This window comes from Stigmatopora argus, chromosome 20 (assembly GCF_051989625.1).
Source record: "Stigmatopora argus isolate UIUO_Sarg chromosome 20, RoL_Sarg_1.0, whole genome shotgun sequence".
In the NCBI taxonomy this organism is placed as follows: domain Eukaryota; kingdom Metazoa; phylum Chordata; class Actinopteri; order Syngnathiformes; family Syngnathidae; genus Stigmatopora; species Stigmatopora argus.
The window spans coordinates 5,505,121-5,514,402 of record NC_135406.1 but is presented as its reverse complement, the minus strand read 5'-3'; the positions used below and the strand labels follow the sequence as shown (position 1 = coordinate 5,514,402).

Here is a 9,282-nt window from a genome sequence, read left to right as displayed (position 1 = left end):
TCACCTCAGTACACTTTGGTCTTTTTTAAGAACAGTTGCCAACTACATGCCAATTACTCCAATCTGAAATGTCTGGATTTTAGGGTAAAGTTTAGACTCAATCATAATAATGTACATACTTTGACAACAGGACGCCGAGTGGAACGACATCCGAATGCGACGATTCTTTCTCCGTGAAACGACGCCGTCAAACTACTTGACCTACGACAAGATGAGAACATTTCGTCATGACACTACCAGCCATTATCAATCACCCTACATTTACTTTTAATGACTCAACTCACCACCACCAATGACAGTGTGTCGTCTGAAGATCGTGGAGAACGTCTACGAGGAACTCGTCGTGCGTGCCTAGGTAAGACGAGAAAAATAGATTATTACACATTGACATCAAAGACCTGCGGAGGTTGGACGACCTAGGTTCAAAACTAGGTGTCTCCACTTGTTTGGAATACGCATGGTTGCCCCATCCCTGCGTGTGTTTACTCCAGGTACTCCAATTTCAAACCACATTAAAAATATACATGCAAAGACTACCCAGTTCTACATGGGTTTTCTCTGGGCACTCATTTCTACCCACATTCAAAATACACCACTTTAAAACTAAAGCAATGTTTCCTTTTGGAGGGTGCAAAAATATCACTTGATTATCACTTACAATTAGCTCACGATATTCAAAAATTCCCCATCCAAGCTCATCCCAATTACATTGAAGAGAAACTACTTTGACGCACCCAATGATTAAATCTAACCGACAAACACACGATAATCGAGCGTAACTATTTGTAATGCCCAGTTACAAGTATTATTAGACATTTGCTAATATTACTATTGAAAAGAGGTGATTTTCTTACCTTCGCTGTGACTTCATCTGACGAGACGCGGCCACAAGTTAGAAACCGGGAAAAAAGCGTCCCATGTCAAACCAAATCCAGTTCTGAAAGACAGTCACAATAGCAGTTAGAAGTTATTGGGTTTGGACATTACATGATGTTGGGTTTAAACACCAGACATTTGTATCACCAATCTGAAAAAAGTAGGAACACAAAGAATTGAGGTTATTCTATTTAAATATGAGAGGGTCTCGGACCGTTCGCGTCTCAGCCCGTCGACACACTCTGAAGAAAATCTCCTCCTGCAAAGTCTCTTATTGTGTTTTGGGAGTGTCCAAGTTACAGGAAGTTTCAAGCTGATCAAAGGAGAGAGAGATCTCTCCCAGTTGCAAAAGGTTCTTTGATCATGACCATATGCCCCTTCGACAAAACCTCTTTATAGTCTCCTTCCCGATATCCTGCAACTCTCACACAATAGTTCAGACAGGCGTCGGCCCCCCTGGGTAGTTCCTCTTTGTTGAATAAGGTGAAACTTCCCAGGGCCCAAGACATCCCCAATTCTATTAACTAACATTTCGACAGTCATACCAGAATCAGGATAACTTATATAAAATAATTCCAACACATGATTACAAATAACTCACTATTTTAGCATCAGCACTGCTCTCACCACACCCACTTCCACTTTCACTTCTTCCTCCTCCAGAGCTCACAAATGGATTGAACATCTTTCCCTGTCAGTGGAAACAACAATTCATTCACAACCACCATTTGGCAAAAAGCCACTTTTGCTAAAATGATCTCTTACAGTGTTTAGGCCTGCTGGGAATCAACGGCTCCGGGAAGACCGCCACCTTCGAGATGCCGACGGGCGACGTCCCGCTAACTGCCGGCGACGCCTTAAAGATTTGACACGTGCGTCTCTGGAATTTTCAGATTCCTCAACTCGCCGTCTACGCCGGACTCGGTTTGACGCGGACTCCTGTTCGGTATGGGAAGCGAAGGAGCCAAGTCGTTACGGATAAGTACAGGATAATTTTCAGGCCAACGGAAAGGATTATCTCTCCGTACTCGGATTTAGATTGAAACAAACATTTAAATTCACAGAAGCGTGAAGAACCACCTGACTTTATACTACAGTTTGTCTTTACACATTTAAGCTAACGTGTTTGTGAATGGCCCATTCGAATTGGGGTCATGCCACCACAGTCAGTCAAAAAGCCAAGTGTACACATCACATGACCCTGTCAGGTCCAATCAGATTACACTCAAATTCAGTAACAGTAAAACTTAGGACCATACATTATACACTACAGTCATTCCTTAAATATCACAACTTCTACTTTCACAGCTTCACTACATTGTGTTGTTGTAAGGAACACTTTTGGGTGGTCCTTTCTATTTTGTTTGACAAATTCATACAAATGTGACGCTTCATAGACATTTTTCTTTTCAAATTGCGGTGTCCCTATTTCACTAATTGTCATTTATGTGGGACATTTTAGGTTGTAAACTGTCAGATTTGAAATTTGGGAGTCAATGTACTTTGGTTAAGATCAAGAATAAAGTTAAAAAAAACAACAGTTTTTAAAAAGGGCCCTCAAATGCTATTATTTTCACATTGAATCTCAAAAGACAGTAGAAATTGAATTTACATATAGAATATAAAACATGGGGTGGGAGCATAAGTTTGGTTTCATTGCATTTTGGAACTGCGGGCAAAATTAGTTGTTTATACTAAAAATATTTCAAACATCAATTATTATTCACACAATGTAACTCCTACTATGTTAACATGACCTTTTTTAGCATGGGCGGGGAAGCAGCACTAGTTATACTAATTTTGACAACTTTCTTACAGTTTTGAAAACTAATAACGAGCATCAATTGATGTTGTTGTTTCACAAAAAGCAGGAACTGTTGGCTAAACATCTAATTACTACCCTTAGGCTAAAGCTAACATTAGCCATGATAATAAAGGGATTACTGTATTTCTTCTTCCAACTTCCAAATTATACACTAAATTTACACTCATCTGATTTCAAACAATATCCATCGCAGAAACCAAACTATAACTCCAACGAGCACATACCTGTCACTTCTTTACCTTTTCGTAGTAGACGACGCAGTACTCCTTATCGTGGGATTGGACTCCAGGAAATTCCACCATCTAATACATCATATTGGAGCTGCGCTTCTCACTCTGCAAAAACACCAAACACTCGGCAAAATCATCACCACGACGACACCGTGTCCAAAACTCACCTCGTTGATCATCTCAATCTCCCTGAAGGTCAGCCGATCCGGCCAATCCACCTTGACCATGTGGCCCTGTTGATGGGCCTTGGTAAGACCATTAACTCAAATTAGCACAGATTTATTCACATATAGCACATAAACACTATCTGATTTTCAAGATATTTCAAGTCTTTGAGTCTAAATCAACATTGTAACTGTCCCTGCATCCAATGTTTGGTATTCATTGATTCGCAACAGCGTAACAATATTGACAAAACGACATAGTATAGTAAGGCTTTTTTCTTTAAAAAAACGAAATAGTATATTAAGGCTTTTTCTTAAAAAACGACATAGTATAGTAAGGCTTTTTTTCTTTAAAAAATGACCATGTATAGTAAGGCTTTTTCTCTTAAAAACGACCATGTATAGTAAGGCTTTTTTCTCAAAAAACAACATAGTATAGTAAGGCTTTTTTTCTCAAATAACGACATAGTATAGTAAGGCTTTTTTCTTTAAAATAACGACATAGTATAGTAAGGCTTTTTTCTTTTAAAAAAACGACATAGTATAGTAAGGCTTTTTTCTTAAAAAAACTACATAGTAAGGCTTTTTTCTTAAAAAACAACAATAGTATAGTAAGGCTTTTTTCCTTAAAAAACGACAGTATACTAAGGCTTTTTTCCTTTAAAAAAACGACATAGTATATCGAGGCTTTTTTTCTTAAATAACGACATAGTATATGAAGGCTTTTTTTCCTTAAAAACAACATAATATAGTAAGGCTTTTTTTGCTTAAAAACGACATAGTATAGTAAGGTTCGTTTTCTTAAACGACATCGTATAGTAAGGCTTTTTTGCTTACCTTATTCGTGACATCCGTTGCACAGCCTCCATCTCATGAAAAAAAGTATCAAAAAATCTGGGAAAAAAACTTCATGTGGACAACTGTTAGTGTAATCCATCAAAAGTGACCTGGTTGTTTTTTTACCGAAATTCCCCCATTTAGATCATGCGATAAAGCGCCATTAGAAGTTTACAAACAAAAGAAAACGCGCCAAACAAATCCGTCTAACGTTTCCTGTAATTAAATAGAGCTTTGTTTCTTAAATTCGCTTTAAAAATAAACTTGTGAATAAAAATACTAAATTCATGTCTGATTTCATTCTGAAAAACAATAATACAATATTTATCATTAGTCTGGTGGTCCTATTTAAACAGCAACCATAATAAAGACAATAAGTCATTAAAAACCAATCATTAAGTGATTTTATTTATATGTAGTTGCTTTTATTAGATGAATTGTACATAAAAAGAAGTGTATTTGGTGTAAGTACAGTATAAATAACTCAATTTTCCCTGGAAATTTAAACTGTGACGATTCAAGAAGTGAACAATATTGCCAATATTCCAAAATCCATCCCAATTTGAGTCCATTTTAGTTTAAATTTCACCTAATCCAAAACAAAAACCAATTTTGAGGCTTTCGACTATTCAATTTTTGGATCTTTTCATTTGAACGAACGCCGTTCACAGAAACGAAAAATTTGAAAACATCACTTCTTCAATGTCTTTGACTCCTTCATACTTTAAAAAATTGAAAAAATGAAATTGGACGAGGGGTAAACAAGTCATATGCACCCTCACCCCATGAGAAGGCAATGCACATGTTGCAGTTGCTGCTGCGACAGGATTAGGCGGTGAACTTGTTCTTGTCCACGGACGCAAGGAACGGCAACCCGGCCCACAAACACTGTCCCCTCGTTCTTCTCCTTTGCCTGCAACCAGAGAACCAATTGTTTCAAACAAATACCGTATTTTCACGACTATAATGCGCACATAAGTCTTAAATTTTCTCCAAAATAGACAGGGCGCCTTATAATCCAGTGCGCCTTATATATGGACCAATACTAAAATTGTTATCACGATAAAATAAAATAAATCTATTATCTACTATTTACGAATGGATTGTGGCCTGGCGATCGACATCAACACAGCTTTACGAAGCATGGACGCTAGCTACTAGCTAGCTACTATTTGCGAATGGATTGTGGCCGCCTGGGCAAACGTATAAAACTCAGTGTTTTTTATGACTCATTTGGACAATTGTTCAATTCGGACACAGAAAATGAGGACTTTGATGGATTTGTGGGTGATGATGACGTGAGTACATTGTAAAATGGCTAAATAAAGTACAATCAAACTCAGTTTTGCTTCTGTTGCCTTTTTAAAAACGTGTTTTTAGCGTGTGTCCGTATGTTTAAGCTAGTGTATGTTTTGCCATGCCTGGCTGCGTCTATAAAACGGTGCGTCCTTTGTGTGTAAAATACAGAAATAGCACTCGTTATTGACACTGCGGCTAAAAATACGATGCACCGTATAGTCGTGAAAATACGGTAAATAAAAATTCTGACGAGCAACCCCACTCTCCCTCACAGTGTTCACCTTGACGAAAGAATTGACCGGGAAGGTCGCAAAGTCGGAAACGGCTTTGGCTCCGGGTTGAGAAGACACGACATGCTCAGCTACTTCACCCTGGGGAAGAAAAAGAACTTGGCTTCAGTCTCAAATTCCAATTGGTTCTCGTCCAAATGTGTCCACCTTGAGTTTCCCGAGAGCTTCGCTGAGGTTGTGCAGTCGGGCGGTCTGCTCCAGCAGCTGAGCGCTGGCGCTGACTAGAGGACAAGAATGGAACCAATGATGGACAATGATTTAAAAAAAAAAAAAATCATATTTTCTCGCATATTAGCCGCCTTCGAGTATAAGCCGCACTCTTAAAATTGCCTTAAAATCGTTGAATTTGACAATTTCCCTCATATAAGCCGGCCCCAGATTCACAATTTTTATCTCCATATTCATGGGGTACAAATATGTTACTTTGTAGGGAAAATCTTACAAAAAATCATCACATGTAGACAAATTCAAAAAGGAAGTCACGTGACCAGCAGTGTCCGAGTCTCTGGATACAATAATAGCATGAGATTCACATCACGCATGTATAAAGATTGATCTTTTCTTAAAAAACGACATCGTATAGTAAGGCTTTTTTCTTAAAAAAACGACATAGTATAGTAAGGTTTTTTTCTTAAAAAAAAAGACAGTATAGTAAGGCTTTTTTCTTTAAAAAACGACTTAGTATAGTAAGGCTATTTTCTTAAAAAACGGCATAGTATAGTAAGGTTTTTTTCTTTAAAAAACGACATAGTATAGTAAGGCTTTTTTCTTAAAAAAAACGACAGTACAGTAAGGCTTTTTTTCTTAAAAAAACAACATAGTATAGTAAGGCTTTTTTTCTTAAAAAATGACAGTATAGTAAGGCTTTTTTGCCTTAAAAAACGACATAGTATAGTAAGGCTTTTTTCTTAACAAACGACATCGTATTGTAAGGCTTTTTTCTTTAAAAACAACTTAGTATAGTAAGGCTATTTTCTTTAAAAAGACGACATAGAATAGAAAGGCTTTTTTCTTAAAAATGACATAGTATAGTAAGGCTTTTTTTCTTTAAAAAACAACAGTATAGTAAGGCTTTTTTTCTTAACAAAATGACATTGTATAGTAAGACTTTTTTCTTAAAAAACAACATTGTATAGTAAGGCTTTTTTCTTTAAAAAAAAAAGACATAGTATAGGCTTTTTCACTAGTTATGTGTTGCTTTGTTAGATGGCGAATTAGAAGAAATTAAACATTTCTTCCAATCCAATATCCTGTTTTTGGTGTTTTTTCAGAGGGTTGGAACAAATTCATTTGTTTTTAGTTCATTTCAATGGGAAACGTCCACTCGAGTTACGAAAAGCTCAACATACGATCTCAGTCCCGGAACGGATTAAGATCGTATGTCAAAGTACCACTGTAATTAAAAAAAAAAAAAAATCGGGTCCGAATCTGCATCTACGCACCGGGTGTCTTCCCGGTGATGTCCACTACTTTGACTCCGGCGCTCAGCTTGAGAAGAGCGGTCAGCATCTGGTCTGTCCGCCGGTAGATACCCGTGTTGAGTCCCTCAGCTGGCGTTGAGGTCTCCTTGGACAGCTGGGGTAGTTTGGCAGGGCAGAGTGGAGGCAAGGAGGCCAGCTGGGCACTCATTTTCTCCGCCTAAATGACAAAGAGTTCTAATGAATCTAGCCAACAGAAGGAATGTCGCGAATGAGATGTCCAGGACACCTTAAGTCGGATGTTTTCCGTCTTGAGGCGTTTGATGGCCAGTCTCTGAACTTCAATCTGCTGCCGGAGAAGCGGCGAGTCCACCACCTGCATTTGTCCTGTCAGGGATGAGGGCAAACCTGCTGGGAGGAGGATACAAATCAGACTACAGCTGTCACATGAATAGTCGTACCTCTACTTACGAATGCCTCTAGGTCCAAAAATTTCAGGTTATGAAACCCTTTCATATGCGAATGACCCTCCCAACATACAAAGACGAGATCCAAGTTACGAAATTCCCAAAACGTAAATGTATCCGTTATTTTATTTTGAAATTGTCCCGGTAACATTGCGGCCTGCTTTACTTCTTCCACAACAACAACTCTATTTTGACCGCCATTTGTCGTCAGTTTTTTTTATTTAAAATAATTGCTGCGAATTAAATCATCAATAAAACATTTTCTTAAAAAACGACTATGTATAGAAAGGCTTTTTTTTCTTAAAAGTGACCATGTATAGTAAGGCTTTTTTTCTTTAAAAAAATGACCATTATAGTAAGGCTTTTTTTCTTAAAAACAATGATGTATAGTAAGGCATTTTTTCTCAAAAAACGACCATGTTTAGTAAGGCTTTTTTCTCAAAAAAAACCACCATGTATAGTAAAGCTTTTTTTCTCAAAAAACGACATAGTATAGTGAGGCTTTTTTTCCTCAAAAAACGATGATGTATAGTAAGGCTTTTTTTTCTTAAAACATGACCATTATAGTAAGGCTTTTTTTTCTTAAAAACGACATAGTATAGTAAGGCTTTTTTCTTTTAAAAAAAACAACAGTATAGTAAGGCTTTTTTCTTAAAAAACGACATAGTATAGTAAGGCATTTTTTCTCAAAAAACCACCATGTTTAGTAAGGGTTTTTTCTCAAAAAAACACCATGTATACTAAGGCTTTTTTCTCAAAAAAACAACAGTATAGTAAGGCTTTTTTCCCTCAAAAAACGATGATGTATAGTAAGGCTTTTATTTCTTAAAAAATGACCATGCATAGTAAGGCTTTTTTTCTTAAAAACGACCATTATAGTAAGGCTTTTTTCCTAAAAAATGACTATTTAGCGTACATCAACATTTTTACAGGCTTTTTCCCTTAAAAACGAACATGTATAGTAAGGCGTTTTTTTCTTTAAAAATGACCATGTATAGTAAGGCTTTTTTCCTAAAAAAAATACCATTTATAGCAAGTCTTTTTTTCCTAAAAAACTATCATTTATAGTAACACTTTTTTTCCTTAACAACGACCATGTATAGTAAGGCTTTTTTCCTAAAAAAAAAACCATTTATAGTAAGTCTTTTTTTTCCGAAAAAACTACCATTTATAGTAAGGCTTTTTTGCCTTAAAAATGACCGTGTAGTAACGCTTTTTTTCCTTAAAAACGACCCTGTATCATTCTATTTAATGCTAAGTTGTTTTAAAATCATAATTCAAAGTTGTTCAGTTGTGTTTTTATGTGTTAACTTCATCCTTACTGTACTTGTTAGTCACTTTAATACATGAATAAATTATGTTTTTATCTTCTTTGTGAGAAACTGATAATTTTTACTTGATCATTTTTTTGAGAACCATAAACCGAATTACATAATTTACAGATAAAGTACTGCTCTACTTACAAAAAAAAAAATCCAAGTTACAAAAAAAAGCTCTGGAACCAATTAATTTTGTAAGTAGAGGTACCACTCTATAACAAAGCTCAATATACCTCCTGCAGGTCCAAGGGAAGCCATACCGGAAGCAGGCGCACCACGCAAACCCTCGATGGTCATCTTGGATTGATTATTGATCCGCTGTTTCAGCTCAGCTTTCTCCGCTTCCAGCTGGTCGATGTCGGCTTGCAAAGCATCCATCGTCTCCTCAAATTCCCTGCGGGAAATAACCGGGTGAGCTATAGAGTGCGCGAGCGGACTGGAGGAACATCTCACTTCTCCTTTTTCTTCAGCAAGTCTAAGTTCTTGTCCAGCTTGGTCTGGATCTTTTCCACACGCTCATCTGCATCTTTTGTGGACGTGTCCAGCTTCTTCTCCAA

General features: G+C 37.0%; 1 protein-coding gene and 1 long non-coding RNA gene across 6 annotated transcripts in view; both read right to left on the bottom strand.

The window, feature by feature from the left end:
- Positions 1-853: 853 nt before the first annotated feature.
- Positions 854-4,140, bottom strand: LOC144066021 (uncharacterized). Of its 2 annotated transcripts, none has more exons than XR_013297377.1 (5): positions 3,933-4,139; positions 3,099-3,176; positions 2,926-3,036; positions 1,642-1,815; positions 854-937 (listed from the first exon to the last, which is right to left on the bottom strand). It is a non-coding gene; the product is annotated as an uncharacterized LOC144066021 (long non-coding RNA). The 2 variants fall into 2 exon arrangements; XR_013297378.1 differs by lacking the exon at positions 854-937 and adding an exon at positions 1,461-1,567 and having other exon boundaries at positions 3,933-4,140.
- Positions 4,141-4,318: 178 nt separating this feature from the next.
- The window catches only part of dctn1a (dynactin 1a), a 22,761-nt gene continuing 17,797 nt past the window's right edge, over positions 4,319-9,282 (bottom strand). For 3 of the 4 annotated variants that reach the window (XM_077588964.1, XM_077588966.1, XM_077588967.1), the window contains 7 exons: positions 9,179-9,282; positions 8,959-9,119; positions 7,229-7,350; positions 6,964-7,159; positions 5,669-5,742; positions 5,513-5,602; positions 4,319-4,845 (listed from right to left, as the gene is read on the bottom strand). The exon at positions 9,179-9,282 is cut by the window's right edge and continues 39 nt beyond it. In XM_077588964.1, coding sequence (XP_077445090.1) covers positions 4,711-4,845; positions 5,513-5,602; positions 5,669-5,742; positions 6,964-7,159; positions 7,229-7,350; positions 8,959-9,119; positions 9,179-9,282 — 882 coding nt within the window. In that variant the 3' untranslated portion in view covers positions 4,319-4,710. The remainder of the gene's footprint in view (positions 4,846-5,512; positions 5,603-5,668; positions 5,743-6,963; positions 7,160-7,228; positions 7,351-8,958; positions 9,120-9,178) is intronic. The other variant, XM_077588965.1, reaches the window with a different exon arrangement.